General features: G+C 43.6%; 1 protein-coding gene across 2 annotated transcripts in view; it reads right to left on the reverse strand.

Moving 5' to 3' along the window:
* The window catches only part of nbeal2 (neurobeachin-like 2), a 333,823-nt gene that overhangs the window by 7,050 nt on the left and 310,392 nt on the right, over positions 1 to 16,381 (reverse strand). For both annotated transcript variants that reach the window (XM_070894760.1, XM_070894755.1), the window contains 2 exons: positions 2,224 to 2,372; positions 239 to 374 (listed from right to left, as the gene is read on the reverse strand). In XM_070894760.1, coding sequence (XP_070750861.1) covers positions 239 to 374; positions 2,224 to 2,372 — 285 coding nt within the window. The remainder of the gene's footprint in view (positions 1 to 238; positions 375 to 2,223; positions 2,373 to 16,381) is intronic.

Consider the following 16,381-nt stretch of genomic DNA (forward strand, 5'->3'; position numbering starts at 1 on the left):
GTATGAAGTTGAGATGTTTCCATCTCTCCTCCTTTAAGACCCTCTTTCAAACCTACTTCTTTGACCAAGCTTTCAATCACCCCTCCTAATTTCTTCTTTGGCTTGATGTTAATTTTTATGCTTCAATCAAGGGCCATGAGACGTTTTCCTCCATAAAAAGCGCTATACAAATGCAAGTGGTTGTGTAATTACTGTTATCCCACCCAGCTTCCTGGGCCTTCTTCACTGTGGGGTTTACCTCAGAGGGTTTTCCTGATGCCACCACAATCAGTTTTCCATCGTTCAATCCTACTAGAATATGGCTGTTATCTTTGGTAACAGAGACACAGTGAATGGGAACCTTCATGATCAGTGGCTGCATTGCACTCTTCAAACTGAAAAAAAAAGCAATGAAGTAACAGGTCAGTACACAACAATGGTCAACTTGTTTCTGTATCACGTATCACAGCACTTGGGAACAGGAGTAGGCAATTCAACCCTTCAAGTCTATTTCATCAGCTGATCTGTACCTTAACTCCATTTACCCACCTATATAAAAGTAAAATACTCCGGGGATGCTTGAAAGATGAAATAAAAACAGAAAATGCTGGAAATACTCAGCAGGTCAGGCAGCATTTGTGCAGAAAGAAACAGAGTTAACGTTTCAGGTCGATGACCTTTCTTCTGACGGAAGGTCATTGACTTGAAACCTTAACTTTGTTTCTCTCTCCACAGATGCTGCCTGACCTGCTGAGTATTTCTAGCATTTTCTGTTTTTATTCCATTTACCCACCTTTGGTTCAAATCCCTTGATACCCTTACCTAACAAAAGTCTATCAAACTCAATTTGAAAGTTTCAATTGACCCAGCATCCACAGCCCTTTGACGGAGAGAATTACAGATGTCCACTACCCTTTGTGTGAAAAAGTACTTCCTGATTTCCTAAATGGCCTAGCTCTAATTTAAAAATTGTGCCCTCTTGTTCTGAATTCCCCCACCAGAGGAATTAGTGTCGCTGTTTCTACACTCTCACATCCCTTTATCGTTTTAATCACCTTGACTAGATCACCATTCAACCTTCCAAACAAGGGAATACAAGCCACGTTTATGCGACCTGTCCTCATAATTTAACCCTTTAAGCCCCTGTATTATTCAGGCAAATCTGCGCTGCTTAAAGGTCAATAGATCTTTCGTGCCCTCATTTCAGCACCAGCTTAGTGGCATTGCTCTCTTGTTTACTTTTCCACCTGGTGCCATACACAGACCAAAAGCGGAGCTGGAGAGTCTGGGGTCAGTTCATGAGATCTGTGAAAAAGTGAGTCTCCTGACATCAGTGTACGGAAAGTCATTGTGAAAAAAATATTCAGGATGCTCACCAGGCTGACAATGGAGTGAAATAATTGGGCCAAACTTGTAATACATTAAATAAAGAGTAAAGCTCCCTCTACACTTTCCCATCACACACTCCCAGGGCAGGTACAATGTGGGTTAGATACAGAGTAAAGCTTCCTCTACGCAGTCCCATCAAACACTCCCAGTTCAGGTACAATGTGGGTTAGATGGAGAGTAAAGCTCCCTCTACACAGTCCCATCAAACACTCCCAGTTCAGGTACAACATGGGTCGCGGTACAGAGTAAAGCTTCTTGTACACAGTCCCATTAAACAGTCCCAGAGCAGGAACAGCATGGGTGAGAAACCTCTACACTGTCCCATCAGCATTCTCAGTGTAACTGGCAAAAGAACCAAAGGCGACATGAGGAACAACTTTTTTATACAGTGAATGGTTAGGATCTGGAATGCAATGCCTGAAAGGGTGGTGGAGGCAGACTCAATCGTGGCTTTCAAAAGGGAATTGGATAAGTACCCGAAGGAAATTTTTTTGCAGGGCTATATGGAAAGGGCTGGGGAGTGGGACTAGCTGAATTGCTCTTGCAGAGAGCCGGCACTGGCTCAACAGGCCAAATGGCTTCCTTCTGTGCTGTAACCATTCTATGGTTCTAGTTTAGCTAGAACGCAGCACTGACTAGGAATCAAACTTGGGACAACCTTCATCTGTATGGCTCAGTAGCACACCTCACGGAGCCTTTACCCACTGAGCCATGGGGCGGCAATAAATGTATTGGAAAAAAAATTATTTGAGTTGGTGACATTTCTCCAAGATGTCACCCTCCCCCAAGGTCCAGTGAGATGATGATCGCTCCTTTGTGCCGCACACGATGAAGTGGAAGCCTGGAGCACCTTACCTCTGAAGGTCCCGGACATGCAGTGAGCACTGCTCGGTGCCCAGCACCACGAACTCTTCAACGATGCACATTGTGGACACTTGCTCATCCATCGTCACAGAGGCCAGGTGTTTGCAGTTCACAGAATAGAGGTGCAAGAAGATTTTATCCTAGATTTAAAAAAACACGGCAGACTGAGATGACTGGCATGGGATATTAAATGGCACAGAAGACTATTTAAACTGACAATAAGACAAAGGATCACAGATTCAAACCGCTAAAAGAACAATTTATCCCTAATTCTTCACAGTAGAAGATGAGGATAAAGTACCAGAGATATAAGAAACAATAAAATAAATCATGGGGAGGAACTAACTAGATTCAATATAAGTTTTTAAAAAATGGTAATGGAGAAATTACTGAGATTAAAGATAGCTAAATCTCCAGGGCCCGATGGTTTCTACCCCCGGGTATTAAAAGAAGTAGGTGAGGAAATTGCTGATGCATTAGTAATGATCTTCCAAAGTTCGCTCGATTCAGGAATTGTCCCCTTTTATTGGAAAACTGCCAATATCACTCCATTATTTAAGAAAGGTAGAAGAGATAAACTAAGAAATAATAAGCCTATTAGTCTGATGTCAGCTATGGGAAAATTACTAGAATCTGTTATTAGGGACAGAGTGACTGAGCATTTGGACAAATATGAGCTGATCAGAGAGAGCCAGTATGGATTTGTAAAGGGTTAAGTCACACCTAACAAATCTGGTTGAATATTTTTGAGAAGGTAACAACATGTTAGATAATGTTATTCATGTTGTTATTCATATGGACTTCCAGAAGGCATTCGTCAAGGTTCCACATAAGCAACAGCTAGTTAAAATGAGAGCACATGGAATTGGGAGCAACCTATTGGCTTAGATAGAAAATTATTTAGGAGGTAGGAGACAAAGAGTAGAGATAATGGCTATGTACTCAAATTGGCAGGATTTAACTAGTGGTATCCTGCAGGGATCTGCACTGGCGCCTCAGCTTTTCACTATATTTGTAAATGACTTGGATGAAGTAATAGCAAGCCATATATCCAAGTTTGGTGACAACACTAAGTTAGGTAGCATAGTAAATAGTGTAGATGGCAGCAGAAAGTTGCAAAGGAACATTGATAGATTAAATGAGTGGGCAAAACTGTGGTAGATGGAGCTCACTGTAGGAAAGTGTGAGATTACCCACTTTGGACCGAAGATAGATAGATCAGAGCATTTTCAAAATGGAGAGAAGCTAGGAACAGAAATGAGAGCGCATGGAATTAGAGGCAACCTATTGGCTTGGATAGGAAATCATTTAGGAGGTAGGAGACAGAGAGTAGTGATAATGGGTATGCACTCAAATTGGCAGGATGTGACTAGTGGTGAGCCCCAGGGATCTGCACTGAGGCCTCAGCTAATATGATTCCGATATATAAAAAGGGAGATAGAAAAAGTCCAGGGAACTGTAGACTAATTAGCTTAATGTCGGTGGTAGGAAAGATAATGGAATCCTTACTCAAAAGATATAACATCTAGAAACTGAAAATATAATAGTCAGCATGGATTCCAAAAGGGAAGGTCATGTTTGACCAACCTTATTGAATTTTTTGAAGAAGTAACAGAAAGGGTAGATAAGGGTAATGCAATAGATGTAATATATTTGGATTTCCAAAAATCCTTTGATAAGAAACTACATAGTGGACTCACGACTAAGATCAGTACATGTGGAGTCAGAGGACAAGTAGCACAATGGATAGCAAGCTGGCTACAAAACAGAAAGCATAAAGGTAGTTACTCAGATTGGCAAATGGTGGGAAGTTCCACAAGGATCTGTGCTGGGACCACTGTTGTTCAGTATTCACATAAGCGATTTGGCCTCAGGAATCGGAAGTACAATTTCAAAATTTGCGGATGACACCAAATTGAGGGGTTTAGTTAATGCAGAGGAGGACTGCGACAAAATCCAGGACAACGTTAATTAATGTGCAGAATGGGCATGTAATTGGCAAATGAACTTCAATATAGATAAGTGCGAGGTAGTACATTTTGTTCAGAAAAATAAGGAAAATAAGAGGTCGAAATTCACTTTCTAACGCCACCCATTAATGCCGGAGAGGGGCGGCTAACGGGCGGCTAAATACCGGGTTCCTGGGCTCTCTGTAAATTTAGTTGGGCAGTGGGGGCGGTACCAAGACATACCACTGTGCGCTCTGCCGCCACCCACGTGGTGATGTCATCGAGCATACAATGCCCCCTTGCCGCCACCGTTGCGAGATTAGATGTGTACAATGGCCTTATCAGCAGGCATCCGTACAGCCTGGGAAAGGTGGTGGGACATCGAGGATCCCGGGGCATTAGCGTCCAGGGATCAAGGTAAGTGGTTATCTTTATTTTTTTTTTATCATGCAGGTTTAAATGGGACCAGTGAGGAAGTGCGGGTGTGGGTGAGGGAAAGCCTACCATCAGGAAATTCGGTAGACTTCCTGAGATGTCGCTCCATTGGCACCTGAGGATGAGTGTGCAACACCAGTTTTAACACTGCTCTCTCATCTTTGGCCAGCAAAACTGAATTTTGCAGTTTGAGGCAGTAGCCACCGCCTGGTGTTAAAATCAGCACTCAGCCGGTGTCATCGCCTCAAAAACAGCAGGACTGAATTTCAATCCCTAAGTGTCTAAATGGGTTAGAGGAACAGAGCGATGTGTGGGTAGAGATACGTAAATCACTAAAAGTAGTGATGCAGGTTAATAAGGCCATAACAAAAGCAAACTGTGTCAGCTGTGGCTCAGTGGATAGCACAAGGCCTTGCCTTTGAGTCAGAAGGTTATGGGTTCAAGTCCCACTCCAGGCACTTAAGCACAAAAATCTTTGCTGACACTCCGGTGCAGTGCTGAGGGAGCACTGTCGGAGGTGCTGTCTTTTGGATGAGACATTAAATGAGGCCCTGTCTGCTCTCTCAGGTGGACATAAAAGATCTCAAGGCACTATTTTGAAAAAGAGGAGAGTTATCCCCGGTGTCCTGGTCAATATTTATCCCTCAATCAACATAACAAAAACAGATTAGCTGGTCATTATCACATTGCTGTTTTGGGAACTTGCTGTGTACAAATTGACGGCTGTGTTTCCTACATTACAACAGTGACTACACTCCAAAAGTACTTCTTTGGCTGTAAAGCGCTTTGAGACGTCCGGTGAATGTGAAAGGCGCTATATAAATGCAAGTATTTCTTTGTTTAACAAAGCACATGGGTTCAATTCTAGAGGGATAGAATTGAAAAGCTGAGAAGTTATGTTAAACTTGTATAGAACCTTGGTTAGACAACACTGTGAACAGTTCTGATTTCCAGATTATAAAAAGGATATAGAGGCACCGGAGAAGGTACAAAAAAGATTGACTAGAATGATACCAAAAACTGAGAGGTTATACCTATCAGGAAAGATTGAACAGGCTGCAGCTCTTTTCTCTTGGCGAGAGAAGACTGAGGGGTGTCCTGAGAGGTCTTTAAGATTGTGAAAGGGTTTGATAACGTAGATGTAGAGAAGACGTTTCTGCTGGAGGGCGAGACCGGAATTAGGGGCCATAAATATAAGATAGTCACTAATAAATCCAACAGAGAATTTAGGAGAAGCTTCTTTACCCAGAGTGGTTAGATTGTGGACTTTGCTACCACAGGAGTAGTTGAGGTGAATAGCATAGATGCATTCAAAGGGAAGCTAAACACGAGGGAAAAGGAATAGAAGGACATGTTGATAGGGTTAGATGAAGATGAGGCTCATGTGGAGCATAAACACCGGCATGGACCTGTTGCTGTGCTGTAAATACTTTGTGATACTTTGAACTGTGGAAGAGCAGAGCGATTTAGTGGTCCAAGTACAGAAATCACTAAAAGCTGGTGGACAGTGGACAATAGAATATTAGCCTTTATCTCAAGATGGCTGGAATACAAAGGGGTGAAAGATATGTTACAGCTGTACAGACCTCTGGTTAGACTCCATCTGAAGTACTTTGTTCAGTTCTGTGCACCGCACCTCAGGAACGATACATTGGCCTTAGAGGGGTGCAGTGCAGATTCATAGAATGATATCGGGGCTAAAAGGGTTCAATTATGAGGACATGTTGCATAGACTAGACTTGTATTCCCTTGAATAAGGAAGATTAAGTAGGGTCATCCTATTGAGGTGTTTAATATGATCAAAGGGTAGATGGAGAGAAACAATTTCCTCTGGTGGGGGAGTCCAGAACAAGGGGATAATCTTAAAATTAGAGCTAGGCCTTTTATGGGTGAGGTCAGAAAGCACTTCTTCATACAAAGGTCGTGGAAATCTGGAACTCTCGCCCAATAAGCTGTTGAGACAAGGTCAATTGACAATTTCAAAACTGAGATTAACAGATGTTTGTCAGGCAAGTGCATTAAGGGTTACAGATCTAAGGCGGGTAGATGGAGTTAATATACAGATCATCCATGATTTAACTGAATGGCCAACTCCCGTTCCTATGTTCCTATGTTTCCCAAATGGAATGATTACGATGTGGAATAGACTTTTGGGTATGGTAGTGTCAGCCTTGGCTCAGTGGTCGAATGCTTGGGGGGAATTTTAATTGCCAAAAAACAGGTGGGAAGTAAAAATGTAAAAAATCTTAAACCAATAACATAAGCACTACACTACTGTACCCAATTCCTTGTAATTGCCAGCATCTGCTCTAATACATTTACACGATGTCAGCGTTAAGCCAGTCTATGGATCGCTGCTGAAGAATCAAGAGACAAACGCATATTGAGTTCTGCAGGCTCAAAACATTATAACAGCACAGTTCAGCTAACTCAGCACAAACCAGGGATCGAACCTGGCACCTTTCCATCTGCGCTTAAAGGAGGGTAAATTCAAAACTAACCTGCAAAAACAATGGCACAGAATTTTCTGAAAAAATAACAGCATCTGAACGATGCACAGCATTATTAATGTGCAAATCGGTCACCAACTTGTAGCAAGGAAGAGATACCTCTTGAATTGCGAATTGACACAAATTGTTGGCTGATTTGTGCTGCGACACTGTTCGCTTTGCAAAAAGGGCATCTCACTCTCAACAACCCTGTGATTTTCGTGAAGTTGCTGTGTATTTGCACATTAATTGCCCATTAAACTCGCCACAAAAAGTTAAGTGTAGTAATTAATAGCGCAAGGTACCCTTTTAACAATGTGATAATTGTTGATAACCCCCAATCAACCTCTCTCGCCCATGAAAAGTGAACAATTAGAAGTCTGGAGTCTCATTCCTTCAGATAGTGATTTGTTGTTAGAAATTTTAAAAACATCAAATGTTATTCTTTTTTTTTTACTTCTCCTTTCTGTCTCTTTTTTCTCTCTATTAATCCAATCATTCTTTCATTTTCTTTATTTCTCTTTCTGTAACTCATTTGACATTGAATTCACTCATTCCAATTCACCAAGGTCCCAAATGCCCTGTTGCCCTCGCACTTCCAGCAACTTTGTGGGTGGGCAAAGCTATTTTGAGCTGAAGCGTGCAGGGATAAGTCTAAGTAACAGGGCGCACCACGCGATGTTCTGCTCCAGCAGATTCCGGGCCATTGGCCAGGGTTTTGCGGTCAGCAGCGAACTAATGTCATTTGCCATTGATTACGCTTGAAGCTGCCCACAGACATTTAGTGGACTTTTGCACGGCAATTTACAGTAATTAGAGAGTCGTTTCAGCATGCACACTCTGTTAGGGCGGTGTCGACCTGTGTGAACAGGGCAATCAAATAGCATGTCTCTTCAACCAATCGGATTGAAGATTCCCAACTGAGACACGCAGTATAAACCAGGAAGTGCAAGTTATAATATTTAATTCAATGTAAAATCCTGTACAGAAAGCAAAATAAAGAGAGGGAAAGAAAGATAAGGTTACGAGAGAGAGAGAGAGAGAGAATTTAAATACAAATTTTATTAAAAAAAACAAATAATCTCCAACAATAATTAAAATCTGAAAGAATGAGACTCCACACTTGTAAAAGTAAATTTTTAAGTGCCAGGGAGGTTGTTTGGAAGTAATTAAGTCTTATCATGCCATTAGAAATTCATGTACACTTGAATGGACAAGCCCTAATTTTTTCTGGCATGTTTAATAGGTATCTAGTGGGGAGGACAGACGCACAAACATTAGCGTCCTCATCCAGGCCAACATCCCAGCATTGAAGCACTGACCACACTTGATCAGCTCCGCTGGGTAGGCCACAACGTTCGCATGCCAGACACGAGACTCCCAAAACAAGTGCTCTACTTGGAACTCGTCCACGACAAACGAGCCAAAGGCGGGCAGAGGAAATGTTACAAGGACACCCTCAAAGCCTCCCTGATAAAGTGCGACATCCCCACTGACACCTGGGAGTCCTTGACCATAGACCGCCCTAAGTGGAGGAAGTGCATTCGGGAGGGCGCTGAGCTCCTCAAGTATCGTCGCTGAGAGCGTGCAGAAATCAAATGCAGGCAGCGGAAGGAGCGTGCGGCAAACCAGGCCACCCTTTCCCTCAATGACTTTCTGTCCCACCTGTGACAGAAACTGTGATTCTCGTATTGGACTGTACAGCCATCTAAGAATTCATGCTAAGAGTGGAAGCAAGTCTTCCTCGATCCCGAGAGACTGTCTATGCTGATGATGAGTGGGTCAGTACCTCTGATGATGATGATGACCTCAAGTTAACGCCCTTCAAGTGTTTGAATGCCAAATCTCTCCACCGGTATAGCAAAGCTTAGAAACATTGGGCCCAATTTTCCCCAACCCCTTTTGTCGGTACACTTACCTTAAATGCGCTGACTTTGCGCGCTGGAAACGGGCGCCGTAAAAAATGGGCCCCATCCTGCCCGCTCTCCGGTGTCCCAGCGTGGCGTAGCTAGTGAAGTGGGGGGCGGAGCAACAGGCCAACGCAGAAAGCACTGCCCGCAGCTGCGCGTATGCTCCTGCCCTCCCAGCATGTCCTGCGGGCTGTGAGCAGGACCCGATGCTCGCAGTCCCTATCCCCAGCCAAAGGGACGCCCCGATCTTCGCTGCACCCTATCCCCAGTCGAGTGGCCTCCCCCACCGGCTGGCTGGCCCGCTGACTTCCCGGGCCGAGGTAGGACTTCAGTTTTATTTTTTATTTATTGATGGTTGTGCTTGAGAGTTTTGACTGGGGGGGGGGGGGGGGGGGGGGGCGGGGGAGGTGGGGAGAAAAAGTGTTTTGATGGGGGTGGTGGGGGGGGGGGGGTGGCGGGGAGGGAGGAGAGAGAAAGAATGTTTTGGGGGTGGGGGGGGAAGAGAGAAAGAGTGTTTTGGGGGTGGAGGGGGGGGAAGAAAGAGTGTTTCGATGGGACTTTAAAAAAAAACTTGATTCTGGTATAAAGATAGGACTTTATTTTTTATTTGCTATTGATTGATTGATTATTACTTTTTGTGGTTTGTTTAGTACTTTGTAAGTCTTGATGCTTTAAATGTACTAACCTGCGCCGTATGTTTCTATGAATTCTTAACTGCCCGCAATGTTTTTCAGAGCTGGCCACATACGCTGCTCTAGGTCGATTTGGAGTACGTTTTAGCTGGCTAAAGTGGTATAAATGGCCAAAACTGGCATAAGTGTCTGGGAACACACTCTTTTGAAAAAAACACTAAAAAGAATCGTACCTAACTTACTTACTTTGGAGCAAATTTTGGGGGGAAAATGGATTTTTTTTAAACTTATGCCAGAAAAAACAACTTAGTCCAAAAAAATTGATGCAAGTCATTGCCAAAATTGGGCCCATTGAAACTTACAGTTCCAGAAGGAGGCCATTTTGGCCCATCATGTCCACGCCGGCCGACAAAGAGCCGCACGGCCCCTGGTCAGCGGCCCTAAAGATTACATATAAACCTATGAACAATGACGGAAAGGCAAAGAGCACCCAGCCCAACCAGTCCGCCTCACACAACTGCGACACTCCTTATACTGAAACATTCTTCACTCCACCCCAACCGAAGCCATGTGATCTCCTGGGAGCTTCAAAGACCAGATAAAAACCCAGGCCAATTTAGGGAGAAAACAATCTGGGAAAATTCCTTTCTGACCCATCCAGGCGATCGAAAGTAGTTTAGGAGATCGCCCTAGCCGTATTCTATTCCCTGCAGTACTTACCATTGTATCTGCGCCGTCCAACAAAAGGTCATCCAGTCTAATCCCAATTACCAGCTCTAGGTCCGTAACCCTGCAGGTTACGGCACTTTAAGTGCTCATCCAACCATCTCTTAAAAGTGCATCCACCACTCTTCCAGACAACGAGTTCCAGATCCCCACAACCCTCTGCATAAAGAAGCACCCCCCTCAAATCCCCTCTAAACCTTCCACCAACCACCTTAAAACTATGCCCCCTTGTAATAAACCTCTCCACCAATGGAAATAGGCCCTTACTATCGACAATGTCCAGGCTCCTCAATATTTTGTACACCTCAATGAGGTCTCCTCTCAACCTCCTCTGTTCCAATGAGAACAAACCCAGCCTATCAAATCTGTCCTCATAACTAAGATTCTCCATTCCAGGAAGCATCCTAGTAAATCTCCTCTGCACCCTCTCTAGTGCAATCATGTCCTTCCTATAATAAGGCGACCAGAACTGCACGCAGTACTCCAGCTGTGGCCTAACCAAGGTATTATACAATATAAACATAACTTCCCTGCTTTTATATTCTATGCCTCAGCCAATAAAAGCAAGCATTCCGTATGCCTTCTTAACCACCTTATCCACCTGGCCTGCTACTTTCAGGGATCTGTGGACAAGCACTCCAAGGTCCCTTTGTTCATCTACACTATTAAGTGGCCGACCACTTAATGTGTATACCCTTTCCATATTAGCTCTCCTAAAGTGCATCACCTCACACTTCTCTGATTTAAACTCAATTTGCCACTGCTCTGCCCACCTGACCAGTAGATTGATATCCTCCTGCAGCCAATGACTTTCCTCTTCATTATCAACCACACAGCCAATTTTAGTATTGTCTGCAAACTTTTTAATCATACTCCTTATATTAAAATCTAAATCGTTGATATATACCACAAAAAGCAAGGGACCCAGTATTGAGCCCTGCGAAACCCCACTGGAAACATCCTTCCAGTCACAAAAACATCCATCAACCATTACCCTTTGCTTCCTACCTCCAAGCCAATTTTGGATCCAACTTGCCACTTTACCCTGTATCCCATGGGCTTTAACCTTCTTGACCCGTCTACCATGTGGGGCCTTGCTAAAGTCCATATATACTACATCGTACACACTACCCTCATCGACTCTCTTGGTTACCTCCTCAAAAAATTCAATCAGGTTAGTCAAACACGATCTTCCCTTAACAAATCCGTGCTGAATGACCCTAATTAATCCTTGCCTTTCCAAATGTAGATTTTCCTGTCTTTCAGGATTTTTTCCAATAATTTTCCCACCACTGAGGTTAGGCTGACAGGCCTGTAATTACTCGGCCTATCCCTTTCTCCCTTTTTAAACAAGGGTACTACATTAGCAGTCCTCCAATCCTCCGGCACCATGCCCAGATCCAAGGAGGACTGGAAAATTATGCTATTTCCTCTTTTACTTCGCTCAACAGCCTGGGATGCATTTTATCCAGGCCTGGGGACTTGTCTACTTTCAAAGCTGCTAAACCCCTTAATACTTCCTCTCTCACTATATTTATTTCATCCAGAATATCACACTCCTCCTCAATAGCAGTATCTGCATTGCCCCTTTCCTTTGTGAAAACAGATGCAAAGTATTCATTAAGAACCTTACCAACATCTTCCAACATAGCGTCACTTTCCACATGTACACTGATGACACCCAGCTCTACCACTTCTCTCGACCCCTTCACGGTCTCTAAATTGTCAGACTGCTTGTTTGACATCCAGTTCTGGATGAGGAGAAATTTTGTCCAATTAAATATTGGGAAGGCCGACACCACTGTTTTCAGCCCCACCACGAACTCCGTTCACTAGCCACTGATTCCATCCCTCTGAGGTTGAACCACACAGTTCACAATCTTGATGTCATATTTGACCCTGAATCGAGCTTCCAACCACATATCCGCAGCATAACTAAAACCGCCTATTTCCACCTCTGTAACATCGCCCGTCTCCGCCCTTGCCTTAGCTCACCCGCTGCTGAAACCCTCATCCATGCCTTTGTTATCTCTAGATTTGACTATTCTAACGCACTCCTCCCACATTGTTCCTTATGTAAACCTGAGGGCATCCAAAACTCGGCTTCCTGTGTCCTAACTTGCACCAAGTTCTGTTCACCCATCACCCCTATGCTCGCTGACCTACACCGGCTCCAGGTTAAGAACATAAGAATTAGGACCAGGGGTAGGCCATTCGGCCCCTCGAGCCTGTTCCACCATTCAATGAGATCATGGCTGATCTTCGACCTCAACTCCACTTTCCTGCACTATCCCTATATCCCTTGATTCCCTTAATATCCAAAAATCTATCTATCTCTGTCTTGAATATACTCAAAGACTGAGCCTCCACAGCCATCTGGGGTAGCGTTCCTCCCTGCAACTATCCTGTCGAGCCCCGTAAGAATTGAGTATGTTTCAATGAGATCACCTCTCATTCTTCTAAACTCTAGAGAATATAGGCCTAGTCTACTCAATCCCTCCTCATATGATAATCCTCCCATCCCAACACCTCGATTTTAAAATTCTCATTCTTATTTTCAAATCCCTCCATGGCCTCGCCCCTCCCTATCTCAGTAATCTCCTTCAGCCCCACAACCCTGATATATTTGCACTCCTCGAATTCTGCCCTCGTGAGCATCCCTTATTATAATCGCTCAACCATTGGTGGCCGTGCCTTCAGTTGCCTAGCCCTAAACTCTGGAATTCCCTGCTTAAACCTCTCCGCCTCTCTACCTCTCTTTCCATCTTTAAGACGCTCCTTAAAACCTACCTCTTTGACCAAGCTTTTGCTTAAACCTGCCCTAATTTATCCTTATGTGGCTCGGTGTCAGATCTTTTGACTTAATACTCCTGTGAAGCACCTTGGGACATTTTACTATATTAAAGGTGCTAAATCAATACAAGTTATTGATGATGTTATTATTATTCATTCAATGCAAATGAAATATATTTATTTAATAAAATAACATTTTGGGATACAGTATACGACACAGGCTCCTTTTAATATATAAATCAGGGTCCGATAAGGTACATGATCGCCATTTTAGAACTGTGCAAGCTCTGATTAGTTCCATGGGAGATGCAACAGAAAAGGTCCACCAAAGGTAAGTCTTGAATTATTTCTGTGGGAGCAGGAGTGCTCCTCCAGAGCCCACTAAAATAATCTGGGCTGCGGCAGATCTTCGACACCCAGCCTCAGCAATCGCAACCCCTGCGATTTACCTCCTTGGCAGCAGCTCCGGTCCGTTTTCCTTTGCTGAATCCGGCGAGGTGCATTAGGATGTCTGTTTGGCACCTTGCAGCTCACCTGGTGAATGTAAATGACGCCAGAGCCTCAAATTTAGGCGGGGTGACTTCGCCGGTGGAACGAGTGGCTGACCAGTGTACTCTGCCAGTCGGTCATCTAATCAAAATCTACCCCAGTGTTTGTGCTCAGCAAATTCCCACAAACAGCAATAACATAGAATCATAGAAATTTATGGAAGGAGGACATTTCGGCCCATCATGTCCGCGCTGGCAGACAAAGAGCTATTCAATCTAATCCCACTTTCCAGTTCTAGGTCCGTAGCCCTGTCGGTTACGGCACTTTAAGTGCACATCCAAGTATTTTTTAAATGAGGTGAGGATTTCTGCCTCTACCACCTTTTCAGGCAGTGAGTTCCAGACCCCCACCACCCTCTTATTGAAAAACTTTCCCCTCAAATCCCCTCTAAATCTCCAACCAATTACTTGAAATCTATGCCCCTTGGTTGTTGACCCCTCTGCTAAGGGAAATAAGTCCTTCCTATTCTATCTAGGTCCCTCATAATTTTATACACATCAATAAGGTCTCCCCTCAGCCTCCTCTGTTCCAAAGAAAACAATCCCAGCCTATCCAATCTTTCCTCATAGCTAAAATTCTCCAATCCATTCTCATAAATCTCCTCTGTACCCTCTCTAGTGCAATCACATCTTTCTTGTAATGTGGTGACCAGAACTGTTCGCAGTACTCTAGCTGTGGTCTAAATAGTGTTTTATATAGTTCAAGCATAACCTCCTTGTTCTTGTGTTCTATGACTCAGCTAATTAAGGCAAGTATTCTGTATGCCTTCTTAACCACCTTATATTCCTGGTCTGCTACCTTCAGGAATCTGTGGACATGCACTCTAAGGTCCCTTTGTTCCTCTATACTTCTCAGTGTCCTACCATTTAATGTGTATTCCCTTGTCTTGTTAGCCCTCCCCAAATGCATTACATCACATTTCTCCAGATTGAGTTCCATCTGCCACTGTTCTGCCCACCTGACCAGTTCGTTGATAGCTTCCTGCAGTCTGCATCTTTCCTCTTCATTATCAACCACACAGCAAGTGTTTGTATCATCTGCAAACTTTTTAATCATACCCCCTACATTCAAGTGTTAATCATTGATATATATTACAAAAAGCAAGGGACCTAGTACTGAGCCCTGTGGGACCCCACACAAAACAGCCTTCCAGTCACAAAAACACCCATCAACCATTATCCTTTGCTTCCTGCCTCTGAGCTAATTTTGGATCCAACGTGCCACTTTGCCTTGGATCCCATAGGCTTTCACATTCGTGACCAGTCTGCCATGTGGGACCTTATCAAAAGCTTTGCTAAAATCGATATACACTATATCATACACACTACCCTCATTGACCCTCTTTGTTATCTCCTCAAAAAATTCAATCAAGTTAGTCAGACACGACCTTCCCTTAACAAATCCATGCTGACTGTCCTTGATTAATCCATGTCTTTCTAAATGAAGATTTATCCTGTCCCTCAGAATTTTTTCCAATAATTTTCACACCACCGCGATTAGGCTGATTGGCCTGTAATTACTCGATCTACACCTTTCTCCCTTTTTAAACAAAGATACAACCTTAGCAGTCCTCTGGCACCACACCAGAGAGGATTGGAAATTGAGGATTGGTCAGAGCCTCTGCTATTTCCTCTTTAGCTTTGCTTAGCAGCCTAGGATACATTTCATCCGGGCCTGGGGATTTAACCACTTTCAAAGCTGCTAAACTCCTTAATACTGCCTCTCTCACTATGTTTATTTCATCTAATATTTCACAGATTAATGACCAGTTAATCTATTTTTGCTGCTGTTATTGGTTGAGGGATAAGTAGGTTGCCTAGAACACAATGAGAACTCCCTTGCTTTTCTTTAAAAAAATTCCATGGAACTATTTGATGTCCACCTGAGCAAGCAGATGAGGCCTCAGTTAATGCCTCATCAGAAAGACAGCACCTCCAACAGTGCAGCATTCCTGCAATACTGTACTGAAGTGTTAGCTGAGAGGGATGCAGTGAACAAAGTATAGTGCATTACCACTGAGCCAAACTGACACAATTGTGGAAATACACAAGGTCAGTTAGCACTTGTGGAGGGAAAGGACGAGCTGGCCTTTTGGTTGAACCCCTCTTAAAGATGTTGTGAAGAGGTAGTCTGCACAGGCGGCCAAGGTAAATCGAGTATTGATCTGATGACACCATGCTTAGGTTTAAAAAATAACCCATGGATTGTAAGAGGAATGGATGACTGAAGGAGGTAATCAGCTCCAGAGGTAATCAGCTCCAAAGTTTTGAGGTCCTGCGAAAGAATGAGAAGATGTTGTGATGAGTCTTGATTTCAGCAGAGTGAGAGGCCAGAGATGAGGAAGAGTGTTTAGGGAGATGTTGGGAGGAACAGGAGAAAAAGAATTAAAGGAGTTATTTCCATAATATGATGGATAAAATAAAGCTCAGGAAACCATGATGCATAGGGTCATTGTAGGTTAAAAGTTGGAGTTGGCCATCAGATTACGAGCTTCTATCCTGTCAATCTTCTGGTTTCATTCACCCAACACAGCTCTTACTGAGGTATTGTAGTCCAAGCTTGTGTTACACCCTGACTGCTACCACAAGTACTAATGCCATTGTCACTCTGATGATTCTTTGTTACATTCCTCAAGGAACAAGAAAAGGTGTGATACACATTGATTT

This window comes from Pristiophorus japonicus, chromosome 1 (genome assembly GCF_044704955.1).
Source record: "Pristiophorus japonicus isolate sPriJap1 chromosome 1, sPriJap1.hap1, whole genome shotgun sequence".
Taxonomy (NCBI): domain Eukaryota; kingdom Metazoa; phylum Chordata; class Chondrichthyes; family Pristiophoridae; genus Pristiophorus; species Pristiophorus japonicus.